Source organism: Eumetopias jubatus, unplaced genomic scaffold, assembly GCF_037043125.1.
Source record: "Eumetopias jubatus isolate StellerSeaLion01/CBP00866 unplaced genomic scaffold, mEumJub1_p1.0 scaffold_9, whole genome shotgun sequence".
Classification (NCBI taxonomy): Eukaryota; Metazoa; Chordata; class Mammalia; order Carnivora; family Otariidae; genus Eumetopias; species Eumetopias jubatus.
The window spans coordinates 136,892,354-136,911,179 of NW_028274815.1; the positions used below are offsets into that span (position 1 = coordinate 136,892,354).

The 18,826-nt window shown below is 52.9% G+C and overlaps 2 protein-coding genes across 2 annotated transcripts; one reads left to right on the forward strand and one right to left on the reverse strand.

Annotated features, from left to right (window-relative positions):
- Window positions 1–4,374: 4,374 nt before the first annotated feature.
- LOC114197941 (uncharacterized) lies at window positions 4,375–6,614 on the reverse strand. The gene is made up of 2 exons (XM_028089164.2): window positions 5,652–6,614; window positions 4,375–5,569 (listed from the first exon to the last, which is right to left on the reverse strand). The coding sequence occupies exons 1-2, from the start codon at window positions 5,966–5,968 to the stop codon at window positions 4,942–4,944; spliced, it is 945 nt and encodes a 314-aa protein (XP_027944965.1). The 5' UTR covers window positions 5,969–6,614; the 3' UTR covers window positions 4,375–4,941.
- A 4,050-nt stretch (window positions 6,615–10,664) lies between these two features.
- TUBB1 (tubulin beta 1 class VI) lies at window positions 10,665–17,630 on the forward strand. Its single transcript, XM_028089150.2, has 4 exons — window positions 10,665–10,896; window positions 13,949–14,057; window positions 14,504–14,614; window positions 14,738–17,630. The coding sequence occupies exons 1-4, from the start codon at window positions 10,840–10,842 to the stop codon at window positions 15,829–15,831; spliced, it is 1,371 nt and encodes a 456-aa protein (XP_027944951.1). The 5' UTR covers window positions 10,665–10,839; the 3' UTR covers window positions 15,832–17,630.
- The last annotated feature ends 1,196 nt before the right edge of the window (window positions 17,631–18,826 follow it).

Below are 18,826 nucleotides of genomic sequence, written 5' to 3' on the forward strand. Positions count from 1 at the left end.
ATCCTGCAAAAAAGCACTCAAGTTTGAGCTGGGGGGGGTGGGGGGTGGGGGGTGGGGGGTGGGCACTAAAACCAGGCCCGCAGAGGTGGGTTTGCCTCAACAGGTGCCCTGGACCTGGCCTCAGAGCCCTTTGCTCCTCTCGGGGTGTGACATACGTGGGACAGACCTCCCCTTCCTCCTCCTGTCAACTAAGGTGAGTCAGGTCATCCACATGGGGAAGAAAGCCGGTGGCTGGCCCTCTCATGTCCCCCGGGTGGACTGAAAGGTAGACTTCTGGTCCCTGCTGAAGCCCATCATTGCTTGAGAACAGCCAGAGTGGTGACAACACTGTAGGTGACAAATATTGTTGGGGAGCCTCCTGTACCTCCAGACTGTCAGGGTCCAGACAGTGCAAAGGCCCATCACGGGTTTTACGACAAGGCAAACAGAAGCCCCTGGGATGGGGTTGGCTCACTCCGCACTTCCCCTCCCACGGCTGGGCTGTGAGGTCCAGGGCCACATCCCTAATATTGGGGGAAATTGTGCTGACTTGCAAGTTTTCCCACTGCAGGGCCGAGGGCAGGTCACCCCCAGATGGCCACTTTGGCACGAAGAGTATTCTGAGCTGAAGGCAGTTGACACCCTGCGGGCTCAAGAGAGACTTTTGCCCCTCCCCTAACTCCATAGAAGAGTCTAAATTGGGAGTCTTTCCCAGAGTGAGGGTTATTAGCAGAGATAAATTTCATCTGAGCGACACATCTGTGTGGCAGGACAGACATCTAGTTCCCAGACAGGGCTCTTCTTAGCGCCCTGTCAACTGCGTTCCTTTTTTTCTCAAGCTCCAGACCCCTGCCCCCTTCCCCCCCTGCATTCCGAGGGTCACATTTGCCTTTGAATGGGGCAGGAATTCTTGCTCCAGGACACCACTCCTACAGCCATTGGAAGAACTGGCGGCTCTGAAGATGCCCTGGGTGTAGGCGCCTGTAGGACCCCTGTGCTCAGAGGGCCCGAGGCTCGGCACGGACACTGGCCCGAAGCAGGCCCACATCCTGTTTGCTCCAGGCCCTGCAAATTCTTTGCTGGGCTTGACTGATCCCTAGGCCTCTATGGGCTGGGGTCAGACAGAGGGGTGGTCTTTAAAGGTTCCCAGACCCAATTCTTGCACGAAACGTGGGTCCCCTTCTCTCCACCACCACCCCCCCAAATACCCAGCAATTCTCAAATACCTACTGGGCAGCTAAGATTTCAGCGCAGTCCTGAGATTTTCTGGCACCAGATTCCACAGGTTAGGGGCTCCGTCCTACAAGACCACCCCCCACATCAGAGGCCAGTTGTGAGCCCCACGCTGTTCTGGCCAATCCATTACAGATTGGAGGTTCCAAAGACCCCCTCCTTACGTTCGATTAATTTGCCAGAGCAGCTCATAGAACTCAGGGAAATAGTTACATTTACCAGTGTATTAAAGGGTAAGAATCAAGAGCCAGATGAAGAGATAGTCAAGGCAAAGAATGGAGAAAGGGTGTGGAGCTTCGAGGCCCTCTCCAGATGCCCCCTCCCCTCGGAGGAGGAGGTGCGGGGCCGGGGGGAAGGGACTAGAAATTGTAACCCACTAATCACAAGGTGGGCCCTCTGGGCTACAGCGGTCCCCTTGGGTGGGGTCCAAAGTAGCCCTATTAACATAACAAAAGACACCTTGGGCTACCCTACGTGGCTCAGTCTGTTGAGCATCAGACCCTTGATCTCAGCTCAGGTCTTGATCTCAGGGAAATGAGTTCAAGCCCCACGTTGGGCTCCATGCTGGGGGTGGAGCCTACTAAAAAGCAAAAAAAAAAAACCAAAAAAAACCCACACCCCACCTTTATCGCCCTTAACCGCTTTCAAAATTCCAAGGGTTTAGGGACTTGTGAGCCAGAAATTGTGGGCAAAGACCAACTATGTATGAGAAATATATTGTGGTCGTCTGAATGACCAAATACGTATTTCTTATAAATCACAACGTTGCAGGTAAAAAGGTCAGGAAGCATTCAACCCTGTGGCTTGCGGGTTCCAGGGAGGGGTGGGGATGTTCTCAGACTGGTCACAGGTAGGACCTCCGGAGCCGACCAGTTGCGGCTTACCAGGATTTTCCTGACACAGAAGCGACTCCCACTCAGAAAATGGTGGAAAACCAGGCAGGGGCAGGGGGGAGGGAGTCCGGACATTTAAAACAGCAACTTTCAAGGCAAGAAGAAGGAAGTGAGGTGTGATGTTATCACTCTGCCTCCTCAGCACCTTTGAGGGCTCAAACCCGAGCACCCCGGGCTCTTTCTCCCTCTGAACTTGGCTGTGGTGAGTGAGCGCCCGTCTCGGCCCGGCTGACCGCTCTCCGAGCAGGCTGGCTGTGTCCCTTCGGGGCTGACGGGCTTACGGGTGGGGGATTCCTTTCAGCAGAGGTTCCCAAACGTGTTCCGTCGAGGGGGCGGCCATGGACACAGCCCAACCCAAGTTTCGGCCCTCCGGACCCACTGAGGGCTATCGGCCAAGCGCGCGTGAGCCGGGGGCAAGCTTGGGAGGTTCCTGGGACCGCGAGGAAGGACGGGCCAGCGATCGTGCTTGAACCGGCAGCCCCCAGCGCCTGCCCTGGGCCCCAGGGGAGTCCGCCCTCAGGCCCCGCTCCCTTCGGAGCACAACCACCTAGACTCCCAAACCTGAAAGCCTCGTCCCTTCCTGACACCACGGGGCTCGCTCCCCCGAGGGCATTTCGAGGGTAATGACGCACCTTCCCCTCCAGCCCCGGGCTGGAGGAGGCGCAGGGCAGCGCCCCAAGGCCAGCTCGCCCCCGAGGCCACTGCCCTCTCGGCTCCTCTGTGCCCGCAGCCTTGTAGCCTCGAGCAGACGTCTGCGAGCTGGAGGCTCTCCTGAAACCCTGACAAAGCCCTCTCCCCAGGGGACTGGCTTGGTGCCCGAGGCCTATCTTCCTGGATGTAACTGGGTCCCCCCTGCTCCCTGTGGGGCTTAAAGGCAAAGGTGACGACCGTCGAGAAGACGGTCCACTCTGGGAGATGTCTGTCCTCATTGGATTCTTGGCACAACCTTGTTGGGGTGGAGGCAGGGGCTCGCACCCCATTTTACAGGTGGGAAGACAGGCTTCAGAGAAGTCTGGAGAGACCTGTGGCCGACAGACAGGAGGCCTGTGGGGGACAGGTGTCAATCCTTCTTTTTTCTCCACCCCAGAAAGCCTCCTGGCCGACAGGTGACCCAACGCCCCAACACAAAAGCCTATTCATTTCTAAAAAATAAGGGTGATTCCGCCCCCCCCCGCCGCCCCTCGTTGTGATAAAGGGCACGCAGACCCGACGGTCAGGCCAGGGCTGGCCCGCTCTCGCGACCCGAGGAGAACACGGGATGAGTTCTCATTTAGTGTGCAGTTGCCTCCAAATCCTTTCTTCCCTTCTTCTTTTGTGCCATGTCGTCTGGCCGCCACCCAGCAAGCTGCAGACATTTCCTATTATTCCACATTCCTGAGTTTGGCCACATCCTGGATACGGGCGTTTGTTTGGGTGGATGCTGACAAGTCTGGCTTTGCGGGGCACCGTGGCTTCCCTGGCGGCCGCAGCCCCTCTCCATCCACGCTCCTGTCACTTCCCACACACCTTTGCAGCCAAGGACTTTCAGGGGAGTAGAGAGGTGTGCACACAGGCTCTCCTGCCACTGTCCCCAAATGCCATCATCACCACACCCTCTCCCGGCTGCACACGTCTGCCTGGGAGGAAACGTGGGGTCACATTTGTGGGGCTGACCCCCCAGCAACACCTTCAGAACACACTGGTCACAGTTGGGCATGTAACATACAGCCACTCAGGAGCTGGCTCATGACCAGAGGGGTCTTGGTCATTCACGGGATCACATCCACTCGCTCTCTCTAGTCAGGCTGTTGGCAAGTATTTGTTGAGCCTCTAGTTTGTGCCAGGCCATTGTCCCAGCCCTGGGGATGCAGCAGTGATAAGTCCCACGGGGCATACTAGAGACAGGGCACCCTCTGGGGAGTTTGGTTGGGGACGGTTCTTTTTGTTTGTTTGCTTGTTTGTTTACATAATTATTTCATTATTGATTTACCGTCATTTATTACATATTAAGATTATATTTGGGGCTTACTGGGTTAAATAACATATAACATTTAAAATTAATTTCACCTGTTTCCCTGTTACTTTTTTTACACTCATACATATTTTTATTTTAATTCTGGTAGGTTTTTTTTATTATTAACATATAATGTATTATTTGTTTCAGGGGTACAGGTCTGTGAGTCATCAGTCTTACACAGTTCACAGCGCTCACCGTAGCACATACCCTGCCCAGTGTCCACCACCCAGCCACCCCGTCCCTCCCACCCCCCTCCCCTCCAGCAACCCTCCGTTTGCTTCCTGAGATTAAGAGTCTCTTATGGTTTGTCTCCCTCTCTGGTTTCGTCTTGTTTCATCTTTCCCTCCCTTCCCCTATGATCCTCTGTCTTGTTTCTCAAATTCTACATATCAGTGAGATCATATGATAATTGTCTTTCTCTGATTGACTTATTTTGCTTAGCGTAATACCTTCTGGTTCCATCCATGTCATTGCAAATGGCAAGATTTCATTTTTTGATGGCTGCATACACCACAGCTTCTTTATCCATCCATCTGTTGATGGACATCTGGGCTCTTTCCATAGTTTGGCTACGGTGGACGTTGCTGCTATAAACACTGGGGAGCAGGTGCATCAGGGATGGTTCTTGTAGCTATCCAAGGGGTTGCGACTGAATGATGAGGACATAGCCATGGAAAGTCCTTGACTTTTAAAACAGAAGGAAGAATGTATGCAAAGGCCTCGAAATACACGCACATTGGTAGGCATGACCAGCTGGAAGAAGCCGGTGGGGAGCATGGCAGCAGAGATGACTGGCGAGGAGGCAGGCAGGGGTGAAGTCACCCGAGAGCAAACAGGACCCTAAAGGCCCCTCCCAGACCTCCCAGCTGCAGGGACCACAGCTTGGAGCTCTGCAATCCGGGCCGTACTTCCCACAGTTCCTGCCCCTTTTGGCCCATCTCTCCTTCCCTCCCTCCCCAGGGTAGGCCTGCACCTGGCTGTCCTTCGCCCCCTCTGTGTGCCCCTGACAGGTGTCTTCCCATCAGAGATCTGAGCAACAACACATCTGCCGTGGCGAGAGGGCTTGAGAGGGTTGGTTGGTTTCACCCTGGTTGTGGTTAGTTTCCCAGAAGGCAGTGGACGAGGTCTGATTTTTGTTTCACGAGATCCCTCTGGTGACCGTGAGGAGGGTGAAATGGGAGGAGGCCGGGGGTGGGGTGCAGTAGGGGCGCCCGGGGTCACAGACGGGAGAGCTGGTGGTGATGGGGCAGGGGTGCTTCCGGAGAGGCCGTGCGAGTGGACATGTGGGGCCACGTACCTGGGAGGTGGGGCTGGCGGACCGGCCCACTTACACCCCAGAGGCGAGGAGGAAGGTGAGCTGAGCGTCCGGACGCCTGGGATGCCCAGCTGGAGGCCGTCTGGCCAGCCTGCTTCTTGACTCCTCCAAGCGTACCCCTCAATGTCAGGGTCTAAAGACCTGTGACTGGTTCTGCCATGTTATCCCGGGATTTGAGCTTGTCCTTTCCCTCCCCAAGCCTCCGATTCTACTGCACAAAGAAGAGGACCGTTACCTTGCTCCAGAGCTGGCCCGAGGGGGCGGTGTGTGAGAGGTGGCGGAGAACTTGGCAAAGGCCAACGGGAAGGGGTGGTGCTGTCCTGTCTCTGCGTTCCTGGGGTGCAGGCCCCAAGCCTCCCACTTCTCCAAGGTCCCTCGAGCCCCCAAGTAGTACTCAGCCAATATTTGTTGGGTAAACGAATGGATTTCTGAGACTTTACAACAGAGGTTTCTTGGACAAACACCGGGCTTCAAAAAGTATTTATCTTTGTTTGATTTCAGCTCCAGGTACCGAACCATACCCTGCTTATCTCTGTTCCTGCCACAGCACATTGCTTATCAGGAGCTGCACACCTTGGGAGATGGGAGAGATGCGGATGAGAGGGTTAATGTGTCCATACACCTCGAGAATCACAGCCGTTCAGGGGCCGCAGTGCGTGAGCGAGCTCGTGCGCGCGCGCGCTTCCTCCTGCAGATGAGAGATGCCACAGCCCGGGGTCCGGACTCTCAGTGTCCCCGCAGGGGTGCACAGCATTCACAATATCTGGGCCCAGAGGCCGGAAAGGAGAGGAGGGCAGCCCGGCGGGTCCACGTAGTGTGGGTAGGACGGAGAGTTGCAGCGGTGGGGGCGGAGGTCTGACCTCCTCCGTGGGGCCGGGCAGCCCTGCTTCGTGAAAGCCAGCAACATCTTCTTAGTTCTTTTCTCCTGTACTTACTTATTCATCCTCCCAGAACTTTCCTGTACAGTAAGAGAACAGCGAGGCAGAGTACAAGAAAGTAGAGCTCAGTTCATCTGATGATCTGCCCACACTCGCTGACTCACTCATAATGGCCCCTCAGATGTCAGTTTCTTGCTAAGACATTTGGAAAAATTTCTGCTTCTGAATCACAAGCAAACACTATAATTCAACAATCTTCTCTGAGTTATTCAAGGAACTTCAATGCACTCAGAAGTGGAAGGATCAGGGGCGGATGAAATCAATGAAATCTCTGAGTACTCTGTTTTTCTCCTAATTACATTTCATTTGCCCCGCAGAGGTGGGGGGAGCTCCATCTGACCACTGAGGGGCATCTCCTGGGGGAAGTCTGGAAGCAGCCGATTTGGGGTTTCTGGGTGACACTTGGTTTTTCTTATCATCTTCGTTCTGTTCCCATAATAAAGCCAAGTGTCATGCAGGAAAAGGCTCGCTACCACCGAGTCTTCTCGTGGATGGTTGGCCATGGCCCGCCAGGGGAGAGAGGGCGTTTCAGCGAAGGGCAGGCCTGGTCGTCCTTCTTCCTCATCCTGGTGTACTTGTCGTGAGGCATCGCGCCCGCTCAGGGAAGCTCTCGCTCCTGCCCTCTGCCTTTTTGGGCGATGCTCACTAAAGCTCGGCCCTGAGCCCTCATTTCCAACCTGCCTTCACCACGGCCCTTCCTTGTGGTGAGAAAAGGAGTTTATCACTCATCATGGACGGCCACCTCTAATCCCTTGCTGCAGTTCAGGGCTGGGGGTCACCTTCAGCCTGGCTGGAGAACAGACCCTGGGGAACGGTCTCTCGAGGGACAGTTTACCTGCGTCCTGGGAAGGGACCATGTCTCGTGGTCTGGGAAAGGCGCGTACCTTCACCACTCCCCTGGCTTGTGCTAAGGTGGCGGTCAGAGGAGAGCTCCTTCCTCAGGGGAGCAGGTCCCTTGGTAAATGTGGACAACAGAGCAGAGACGGTGTGGACCCACAACTTGCCCCTCTGCTCTGTCCACACAGTTCCGATCCCGGAGCACAGCCCTCTGGGCCCTGACACGCAGTGGGCACTCGGTTCCTAGGTATCGAATGAATGGCGCTGTCCACACATCTGCTCCCATCCTGTGAAGCCCACGTGAAAAACATCACCTGCGAGGGGCTGTTGGGGGTTAACCCCCAGTGTGCCCTGTCTTCCCCCACAAACCTGGGACCCAGGGCCATCATCCCCTTCTACAGCTGGGAAAATTCAAGTTTCAGGAGGAGGTGGGCCTCCCTGAGCGGCTGGGGCCACCAAGCCTCCCCGCCCCGATCTGCCCCGCCCCTCACAGCGGCCAAGGCTCAGCACAGCGGGCCAGACTGAGTCAACATTGCCGGCAGAGCCGGGAATCAAAGCAAACAGGGTTCCTCTCCTCTCCTCCCCCCAAACCCCCCAATCCTTTTTTTTTTTTTTTTTTTTTTTGCCAACTGCCCCATTAACAGAAAAACCTTTTAAGCGCCCATCTGGAAACCTGCGCTTTTCCCTCCCTGAGCAAACTGAGATGGCCAAGAGGAATGTGCTCCAGGGTGGAGATTTGGCGGGGGGGACCCCAGCACACTGGATCCTGCTCAGACAGCACAGAATGAACACAGGAAGATCAAAAACGCCCCTCCGGCCCAACCCAGTGGTCCCTGTGGCGGCCAACACGGGCCCCTTTCAGCAGCCCGGCCAGCCAAAAGCTTCCCGTAATAGCTCGTGCGGTCGCTGCATCTACAACCCGTTCCTGACACCCAGCTTTCCTGGAACAGTCTCTACTTTCAGCCTAGACCACCTCTCAGGGGCCAGAGAAGAAAGTCCTCAGGCCCCATGCCCCTACCTCGCCCATCAGGACATACTCGTGAATAAATACGTTCTTGGCTTGAAGAAAACTTGCCATTCTGAGTAAGCAGCCCAGCTGTTGGTGTGCACTCCACAAACATTTGCCGAGGCCCTCTTCTGTATCAGGCACTTTGGGGACGCAAAGGTGAAATGACACGGGCAGCTCCCAGGCTGGCGGGGAGATACGGCATGAGGATAAGTGATTAGCAAACACAGACGCAGGTGAGGGCCGTAAGCCCGCGTGCTGGCGCCTGCCGGGAGCTTCCAGCCAGGATGCTGCGGTGGGAGACCGAGGGCTCGGGTCGGGGGGGGGAGGGCGCGCAGCAGAGGGGCTGCCCTGGAATTCTGCGGTCTGATGAGCAGGGGGAGGCTGGGGAGGGCAGGTGAGGGGCCAGAGGGGAGGGCAAAGGGGTGAAGGTAGGCGGGGGGCGGGGGGCGGGGGCTGAATGTCATGGAAGCTGAAAGGTTTATTCTGCATATATATTTTTTTAACTTGTGAACAAAATACTGCTAAGTACATGCACATTTCTTCCTCTGGAATTTACACTTTCTTCTCTTTACCGTGGGGGGTGGCAGGCTTTGGACCAGAGGCAGCTGTAATCATGTGGTCATTCAGATTGGAGTAGGAAAACATTCCAAACTCAGAGATGTTGCAAGAGTATTAATCTTGTACTCGTTTACAAAGATTCTCCAATTGTTAACATTTTGCCACATTTGCTTAACCGGTCTCTCGACATTTATCACACTGTTACTGTTCTTGCCCAACTATTTGCGGGCAAGCTGTCCGCAAGGTGACTCTTGACCCTGAATATTTCATACTATCTCCTGAAAACAAGAATTTCCATTTGTATAACCCGGCCATGATCAAATTCAGGAAATACAACGTGGATACAATGTGATTATTCAATCCACCCGGTCTGTATTCAGATTTTGTAGGTGTCCCGATAGTGTCCCTTACAGTACCTTCTGCCCTGGTCGGGTCCCCGACCCAGGGTCGCACGGAGCTCTCCCTCGGCACGTGGCCCGTGAGGTCACTGGACAGTGGGAGACAGGGGCAGCCCTGGGGGGGGGGGCTGGCACCCACGGGACAAAGTCCTGCTTCCCCACGTCAGCGTTCTCCTGCAGGGAACACTCCAGCTCCTTTTACTTCGGGGCTGAACTCCTTTGGGAGAAGTAGAGGCTATTTTCCAGCAAAAAGGCCACTACAGAGCAGTTAGTGACTTGCCGGCCTGGGTCACTGACCTCCCGTCTTGGGCCTCGCCAGGCCTGCGGAAAGTGCAGAGGGTTTAGGAGCGGCCTGCCGGTCAGGGTGACGATAGGCAGGGCAGACCCCACAGCCGCGGTCACCTGTCCAGTCAGAGGCAGGGGAGGGAGCGCCCGGGGACTCTGGGTCTGTGTGCCTTCAGTCCTGCCTTTGAGTCCACGTCCCGGGGGCCCGTGTCTGCATGGGTCTCCTTCATTTCCATATCCCTGGCTGCCAGTGTGTGCCTGGCCCACGGCAGGTCTCTGTCTGTAGCTGTTCCGACAACGGGGGCCCCGGGAGCTTGGCAAATACTGGAGAGAGGCCCGGAGAAGCAGGTGCCCACGGGGGGTGGCTGCCTGCTCCTCGGGGCTTCGGGGGGAGGTCCTGGCCTGGGCAGCCGCTCTGCAGTTTCTGGAAGAGCAGGAATTGACACGCAGAGCAGGGGAAGAGCCACGCTGACGCGAAGCACAGGCTTTCTGAGGACCAAAGCCTGGGGAAGGGGCTGGAGGGGAAGTGTGGGGCCATGCTGGGAAGGGCCTTGATGGCGAGCCATGGAGTTGAGACGGTGTCTCTTGATAGCGCTTTCCCAAATGCGGAAGAATCACAAGTTGCCTTTACAACTTCGGCCAAGTTCAAAGGAAAGTTTCTCTCATTATCATTTTACTATTGTAAATGCTAATTATTTCTTTTCCTATTTACATTAAAGTAGACACTGTAAAAATAAAAACTGCCCACCCTTGTTCCCCCAAAGGACACGTCAGCACTGCCAGTGGCTGTCGGAGCACTCCTTAGGAAACGTAGCTGAAGACACGGGACACATGGCCAGGTCTAAAGCAAGGTAGGGACGTCTCACTGGCTGTGTGACTATGGTGAAGTCACTTCATGCGCTGGGATATCGTGGCCTCATCTGTCAAGCGATGGGTTTAGACAAAGGATTCCTAATAACACAACTGGCTTGGTCAGGGAGAGCTCTCTGGAGGTGGTCCCCTCACCCCATGAGCTGGGAGCTGTGGTTCGGATGTCATATCACGGGTGATGGGGCTCATCACCCGGGTGTCCAGAGTCCACCACGGTCAGGCCCACACCTGGTGCGAGACCTCCAGGCACTGTGCACAAAGGCAGGCTTTGGTCTTGAACTCTGGGAAGTGACTGGGCAATATTCTGTTTTGGGAGAGGAAGAAACACCCCCTTCACCAGGATGACAGGCAGAGAGCAGAAGAGAGTAGAGGCTGGGCCTCTGGGCGGTAGACACACCCTGGGACCAGCTTGGTCAGCTGGTCCCATCGGTGCAGTGACCAGAGTCGTGTTGGAAGGGCGTGAAGAAGGGCGGCTTTCCCAGAGACTGAGGATTCTGTGAAGACCTTACACTTGGACGCAAAGCAAGGATGCGTGAAATCGTGCATCTTCAGATCGGCCAGTGCGGGAACCAGATCGGAGCCAAGGTAAGGAGAGTTCGATTACTAGGACTAGCTTTCCTACGGTCGCTGGGTGTAGCCAACTAAGAAAATATCCTCAGTCGGCAGGGAAGGTAACAAGTCCAGCAGTTCGCGAGCACTTGCTGAATACTTGGCTTCATTAACTGATGCCCATAGTGAAAGAGAGATACAGGAGGTAGGATGAGAGGGTTAACTGAATTCATGCTAATTTCACCGCCTCTTACAGGGAACCTTGTTTACTTTCATGACTTTAGCAATGAACTTTCTAAAGACAGTACTTTGTCTCAAAACAGTTTCCTAAAGTTTGTTGGGCGACTTTTTGCATGATATCACTAAGATGCCTTTCCATCCCCTCCCTTGTTTGTGCTGCAAAGTTTAAAAAGATCCACATCTGTTCCATTTAGTAAGCAATAGGAGACGAAGGAGGTAAACCTAAACGTTTTTGGGTGTGGTAGCAGAAATAATTAAAATACACTCTCTGGAGTATACACGAGTGTGTCCCCTCCCCACCTAAATTTTTTGTACACAGTGCCTGGTTCAGTGGCCAACTCTAAGAGATGACACAGTCCAACAGGTCTCCAACCCGAATTTCAACCCTAGTTTTACACACTTGTACTAACAGCCATCTGATGGTTCCCTTTGCCATTTTGAAATTACTTTCACTAGTATGAATGGCATTAAAAATTTAATTGCATTGGGGCACCTGGATGGCTCAGTCGGTTAGCATCCGACTCTTGGTTTTGGCTCAGGTCATGATCTCATGGGTCATGGGATGGAGCCCCGTGCGGGCTCCGCACTCAGCAGGGAATCTGCTTGAAAGAGTCTCTCCCTCTGCCCCTCCCCCCACTCTCTCTCTAAAATAAGTAAATACAAATAAATAAATAAAGCTGTAAAAATTTTTAATTGCATTAAAAGTTAAATTTTAAAAACTTGTGGTAAAACACAGTGTAAAATTTGCCATCTCCAGCCATCATTTTTAAGTGTGCGGTTCAATACTGTTAAGTGTATTCACAGTGTTGTGCACTCAATCCCCCAAAATGCTTTTCCTTTTGCAAAACTAAAAACTCTGTCTTCATTAAATACTAACTCCCCTCCCCCAGACTCTGGCACCCACCCTTCTACTATCTAAGAATTTGAACTCTTTTTATTTTTTATTTTATTTTTTATTCTTATTTTTTTTAAAGATTTTATTTATTTATTTGAGAGAGAGAGAATGAGGGATAGAGAGCATGAAAGGGAAGAGGGTCAGAGGGAGAAGCAGAGTCCCTGCTGAGCAGGGAGCCCGACGCGGGACTCGATCCCGGGACTCCAGGATCATGACCTGAGCCGAAGGCAGTCGCTTAACCAACGGAGCCACCCAGGCGCCCAAGAATTTGAACTCTTTTTTAAAAAATGTTATAGTTCGTTATTTATTTAGAAAGTGTGAGTGGGAGATGAGATGGGGAGGGGGAGGCAGAGGGAGAGGGAGAGAGAATCTCCAGCAGGCGCCATGCCCAGCACAGAGCCCAACGCGGGGCTTGATCTCACGACCCCAAGAACATGACCTGAGCTGAAATCAAGAGTCAAATGCTCAACCAACTCAGCCACCCAGGGACCCCCAAATCTGAACTCTTCTAGGGACCTCATAGAAGTGACATCACACAGTATCTGCCCTTCTGTGTCTGGCTCATGTCACTGAGCATTATGTCCTCAAGGCTCAACCACGTTGCAGCCTATGTCCAAATCTCCTTCCTTTTTATGGCTGAATAATAGTCCACTGCATGGATACCCCACACTTTGTTTATCCCCTCATCTGTCAGTGGGCACATAGGTTGTTTCCAACTTTTAGCTATCGTGAATAATGCAGCTATGAAAATCTAGTCTTTTAATGCAGGTGTTTAAAACCTGGGGCAAAGAATACCACTCCTTGAAAAGAAGTTGCCGCCTTTCCGTCCACGGTGATGAGATGTTCCTAAGTCGAACACACAGAGAAGTGGGAGGCGCCAGCCCCAGCACTCTGAAGTGGGAAGATAATCTGGAGGGAGGCGCGGCAGAGGAAGTGCAGGGTCTAGATAGGTTCTTAGCTCTTCCTCCAGCATCGTGTTGTCTGGTGCTTAGAGCCCCGGCGACTACTTATTATTTGGGGCCAAAAGAACTGTAAAAGACATGTAGTTTGTGGTGTTATAGAACTTAAATTTATTTATTCTTTCAGACCCTAAACAGTGCTGGTAATTTACTATAAAATAAAGTCTGGTTAATGAGACCATGGCCAGAGCAGAGCCATCACTTATAAGATACGGCTGGGAAAACACCCTTGGGGATTTTAACATAAATGAATATATTTTCATTGCACTTGAATATGTCCTTCTCTAGGGCAATGAGAGGGGCCATCTCAGTAACTGTTTCCATATTAAGACACACAGCTATATTAATAAATACTGTATGTGAGATTGAAAGTGTCATATGTTTCAAATAGTTACAAGAGCTGTGCATAATCTTGAATTGTGTGCATACCTGGTCGTGAAAAATGCACATGGCTAAAAGCTGGGCCTGGATGTCCTAGTTATGGGCTTTTTGGAAAACTGCATGAAAATAAATACCCAAGTGAAGGGGATATTATTGTGAAATCAGATAAGAATTCAGTCTATTTTCATTTAATGGTATACCTATACTTTACTAGCTTGAAGCACTAGAAGGTGAAATTAGAGATACCCGGGCTGATGTGAATTGTAGAACGACAGCTTTAATGTATACCGTGGCCTCCATTTAATAGGAGCAAAATCCAATTTAATATTTTATGTGTTGGCATTTTATTTAAGGCGTTCAGGTGGGTATAAAACACAGTCTTCATATCCGTGTTTAGCGGAGGCAAGAGCAAATTACAGTGCCGTGCAGCTGGCACTGACAAAATGGGCCTAAAGGCACGTCCGGGAAAGGGGCAGCCAGACGGACCCCTCCGGGCAGGCCCAGCAGCACTCCCTTCCTCCTGTCCCTCTGGTCAATCTGCTGGCTCACGGGTACCCACCTGCCCTTTTCTGGGGTCCCTCTGTACACTGACCTCCCCTCCTGCTGCTTTCAGTTCTGGGAGGTGATTGGCGAGGAGCATGGGATCGACTCGGCCGGGGGCTACTGTGGGGACTGTGCCTTGCAGCTGGAGAGGATCAGCGTGTACTACAACGAGGCCCACGGTAGGACGCTGTGCTCTGGTCGCGATGCGCACACGGTCAGGCTGATGTCCAGGCAGCGCAGTGGGATCCCGAGACTGGCGGGTCCCCAAGTTCCACCTAGGGCAAGGGCCCGGGGAAGAAGTCACTGAGTGGGGGCACGTGTGTTTACCACCGCTGCTCAAGCACCACCTTTCCTGTTTAGTTCTTAAATGAAAACCAGAATCACTTCCAGTAGGGCAGGATCTCTGTCATTGACGAGACAACAAAACAACACAGAAAATGATGGAAAAGGGATTTCGAAGGTATTTTATAGATTTATGCACTTGTTGGTGTCAAGAATATTACTTCAAATGTCTTTCTTCTAGAAATACCTTTTTCCTGATGGGTATCACAAGGTTCTATTTTGATGAAACATTAACTTTTAGAAAAACGAAAGTTTGCTGACTTCTTCCTATTTTTCTACACAGGTAAGAAATATGTGCCCCGGGCGCTGCTGGTCGACCTGGAGCCTGGGACGATGGATAGCATCCGATCCAGCAAATTGGGAGCTCTCTTTCATCCGGACAGCTTCATCTACGGTACGTTTTCCTGCAGGGATGTTCCCCCCCCCCGGGGGGGGCACGAGGTGAGGGTGCCTCCTAGTGGTGCCCTGTCTCCCGCCGCCACCCGGACAGCCCCGTAACCCGCCTCCCTCTGCACAGGTAACTCCGGGGCCGGCAACAACTGGGCCAAGGGCCACTACACGGAGGGCGCCGAGCTGGCCGAGAGCGTGCTGGACGCCGTGCGCAGCGCCAGCGAGGCCTGCGACTGCCTGCAAGGCTTCCAGCTGGTGCACTCGCTGGGCGGCGGCACGGGCGCGGGCATGGGCACGCTGCTGCTGAGCCGGATCCGGGAGGACTTCCCCGACCGCATCCTAAACGCCTTCAGCGTCCTGCCCTCGCCCAAGGTGTCCGACACGGTGGTGGAGCCCTACAACGCCGTGCTGTCCCTGCAGCAGTTGGCGCAGAACGCCGACGCCTGCTTCTGCATCGACAACGAGGCGCTCTACGACATCTGCCTCCGCACACTCAAGCTGGCCGCGCCCAGCTACGGCGACCTCAACCACCTGGTGTCCCTGACCATGAGCGGCATTACCACGTCCTTGCGCTTCCCGGGCCAGCTCAATGCCGACCTGCGCAAGCTGGCCGTGAACATGGTGCCCTTCCCGCGCCTGCACTTCTTCACGCCTGGCTTCGCGCCGCTCACCAGCCGCGACGGCCGGCAGTACCGCGCGCTCACCGTGGCCGAGCTCACGCAGCAGGTGTTCGACGCGCGCAACGCCATGGCCGCCTGCGACCCGCGCCGCGGCCGCTACCTGACCGTGGCCTGCATCTTCCGGGGCCGCATGTCCACCAAGGAGGTGGACGAGCAGATGCTCGGCGTGCAGACCCGGCACAGCAGCTGCTTCGTGGAGTGGATCCCCAACAACGTCAAGGTGGCCGTCTGTGACATCCCGCCCCCGGGGCTGAGCATGGCCGCCACCTTCATTGGCAACAGCACGGCCGTGCAGGAGCTGTTCGGCCGCGTGGCGGAGCACTTCTCGACCATGTTCCGGAGGAGGGCGTTCGTGCACTGGTATACCAGCGAAGGCATGGACGTCGGCGAGTTTGCAGAGGCCGAGAGCAACATCCGCGATTTGGTGTCCGAGTACCAGCAACTGCAAGACGCCAGAGCGGTTCAGGAGGACGGAGAGGTCGTGGGGGAGGCAGAAATGGAACCGGAAGATGGGCCACACGAACCTCGCGGGGCGGTGTGAGGTCGGCTGCAGACCCCCTCCCGCCTCCCTGCCGTCCCGCCGACTCCCCACGGGACGCGCCGCAGCCACCCGGTGTCCGCACGCATGCACGGCCGCGGGGACAGGGGCCTGGGCGGGAGCTGGGAGCGCTGGGGCCTTCCGCTGGCTTTCACTAGCTTTCAAGACTTTGCTATTCACTGCACACTCTATTAACCGGGTTTTAATGGCAAAGTGAATTTATCGTGAAGCACACCACCTTTGTCTAGAAATGTTGATCGGGTAGTTACTGCAGGCACGGCGCTGTGCCAGGCATCAAGACTACCCTCAAGACTACCTGCGTGCATGGCTACCGCGGCTGACGTCCACCTCCACCCTTTCGTAGCACCGATGAGCACCCTGGAACCCTTGCTTGGCACCCCTGCTAAGAGTCATACCCCAGCTTCTGTCATGTGCACTGCCCAGCATCCTAACTCCTGGTGCTCGCTGGCCTCCCGAAAAGCCAGGTGACTAACTGGTACGTGGGGAGCTGTGCAGCCGAAGCAAGTGTGAGTCAGCATCCACTAGTGAATCGTGTAGACCTTGAGTGCACGTCCGTGTACTAACTGGAAAGGGAAAAAAGGGAGGGCAGAAAAAAAAAAAAAGTGGCAGTGCTTTTTACCAAAATACCTGGCCAAGAAAAACCCCTCAAACGACAGGCAACAGTCACCAACCCCAATCCTCTGATCTTTATTTCTGAATAGCTACCTGTTAACATAGATGTTTAGATACTCTTTAAGTTTCTTAGGGGTGTTGGATTCTGGGAATTCATTAATCACCATCTTCGGTTTTCCTGGTAAAGGCTGTTTCAAAATGCCCTTTTCACTTTCATTCAGTAAACACCTTCTGAAAGCACTCGGTAGCCTCTGCTCTTTCAGAAAGGGCACCCGGTGCGCTGGGCACGCTGGGCAACCATTCAAATGCAGGAACTCGGCAGCGGCCACCGCCACAGTGTCCTTCCTCGTGGAGGACGTCGTCTCATTAGGGAACTTTTACAGTTCAAATTAATTTGCAGAAGTTGCCATAAATGTTTGCATGATGACACAGCTTTGACCATTACCCGAGTTTAATCTGCTCACATTACAACAGGACCAAATCCACAGGAGTGTAATCAAATCATCCGTAACTTTTTAATTACAGTTTACCTATTTCTGACATACTGCACGGCCATCCCTTCCAGGGCCGTAAGGGTCTTAATGGCCTCCTAGAATTACCACTGAGCTCTTCTCTTTGATCCGTGAGTAGCTGGCAATGGGAAGAGGCTCCAACCCTCCCTGCAGGAAATATTTACTTGCAGGCAACGAGGTTCTCGGATCTGCATTTGTCATCTGCAGTAAGGTAGCAGGTGGATGGACGACACTGCCTGCTCATTCTGGGAAACGTCACTCCTTCACGTGCATGTTGTGAGAAGTAACGAAAATACCTGCGCAAACGATGTCCTGCTGTCGGCATCGTGACAAGCCTTCTATTTACAACACTTAAGAAAAGTTTTAAACACTTCCTACTTGTGGCTCAAGCATTAAAAACAAAAGCAGATTTATTAAGAAAATGTACCTGTATACTCTGAAGTTCATAACTTCTCAGAAGCTAAAAAGACTTATGACCTTTGATGTTACAAGAATTTAGATGCGCTTCCTCTAGCACTTTCCTTCTCAAATCTAAAAAGGCAATCTATTATAGATACAAGGAAGGCTACAGATCTAAATCAGAAAACCTGCTGATTTATATTACTGTCAAGATTTTTGTTTGCTCAATAGTAATCATTAAAGTACAAGGAAATTCAATTTTAAATGGCTAAATTGCTTTATTTCAGACTAAATAAATTCCTTTTCTTGGAGCCTAACCGCCCAGACTGATTAATTTGAGTAGTTAAAAAATATTTCAAAATGTATTTCACCATCCTACTCTTTTGTATGGTAGAAACACACACGCACAAACAAAAAAAAAAAAACCCACTAGAAACTGAAAGAAATCTATCCCCTCAGATATTGAGCCTATTCCTTTAGCGGTATGGTTGCCATGGTGACAGTGGTCTCAGAGATAGAGACATGGGATCAGAATCTCAGAACTTGTCCGTTCCTTCCCTTCGCACAAGAACCCCACAGGAGCAGAGATTAACGACTCCCTCAAAAACCACTCAACTAGTTAGTGAAACGCCCACAGCCAGGTCTGATCAGGGTCCTCTGGTCATCCAGACACAGTAGTCCTGCCAGGGGCCCAGTAGGCCTGGTACTGGAAGTTTACTTTATCCCAGTATCCATTCAGGATTTTTAATCACAGAGAAAGAGGCTCAAAGAATCTTTGCTAGACCGTAAACTTGTCTTTTATTCAGTTGCTTTACCCCTTTCCCTATCACCAGCCCTGGCCCCAAGTCTCACCTTAATTAACCTATCTCCCACATTCACTGATGCCTTCTCTCTAGTTACCCGGCTGCAAAGAATTCAGCCGTTTGCCCATTGGCTTTGTTCGTCTGAAAAAGGCCTGACAGCCTCGAGACTCATTGATTCCTATCCCTGTAATGAAAGATGCCTCCTAGTACCTTGACCTTGGGGACTGAGGTGCTGACAGCTGAGGTGCCCCGACTTTAGAACAGCAGACCAGCCCGGGCAAAGAGTTCCCGGGGCCCTCAAGTGGCTACTACCCAGTGGCCGGGCTCTCATACTCCATCCAGGAGCTCCTCCTTGCCTGTCCTGGGCCAAGAATTAAATAAAACCTACAGGTCAAGTGTCCAGGGGCAGGAAATCGCCTGCAGAAGGCCGAGAACAAAGGCATTCTCTTGGGCGCCTCCTCAGCACTGCTCGGTGGCCCCCAGAACTTATTGTTGTTATCTTAAGTATCATGGGGAGAACTGGTCCTGGCATAGAAGCTGAACTGTGTTTCAAAATTTCCTGTTCACATTTCTTTCTCCGTTCTCCAAAACAGTTCAAATCAAGCAGTTAACTTTGCAGTGGGTGTTTTACTCAGGCGAGTGCTTCTAAGT

Excerpts from the sequence above, each read along its gene's own strand:
- LOC114197941 (XM_028089164.2), bottom strand. The coding sequence starts at position 5,968 with ATGTGCTGTGGCAGGAACAGAGATAAGCAGGGTATGGTTCGGTACCTG. Across the intron at positions 5,570-5,651 it reads CGGGCCAGCTCTGGAGCAAG|AACCAGTCACAGGTCTTTAG; the intron begins GTAACGGTCCTC and ends ATAACATGGCAG.
- TUBB1 (XM_028089150.2), top strand. The coding sequence starts at position 10,840 with ATGCGTGAAATCGTGCATCTTCAGATCGGCCAGTGCGGGAACCAGATC. Across the intron at positions 14,058-14,503 it reads GTACTACAACGAGGCCCACG|GTAAGAAATATGTGCCCCGG; the intron begins GTAGGACGCTGT and ends TTTTCTACACAG. Across the intron at positions 14,615-14,737 it reads TCCGGACAGCTTCATCTACG|GTAACTCCGGGGCCGGCAAC; the intron begins GTACGTTTTCCT and ends CCCTCTGCACAG.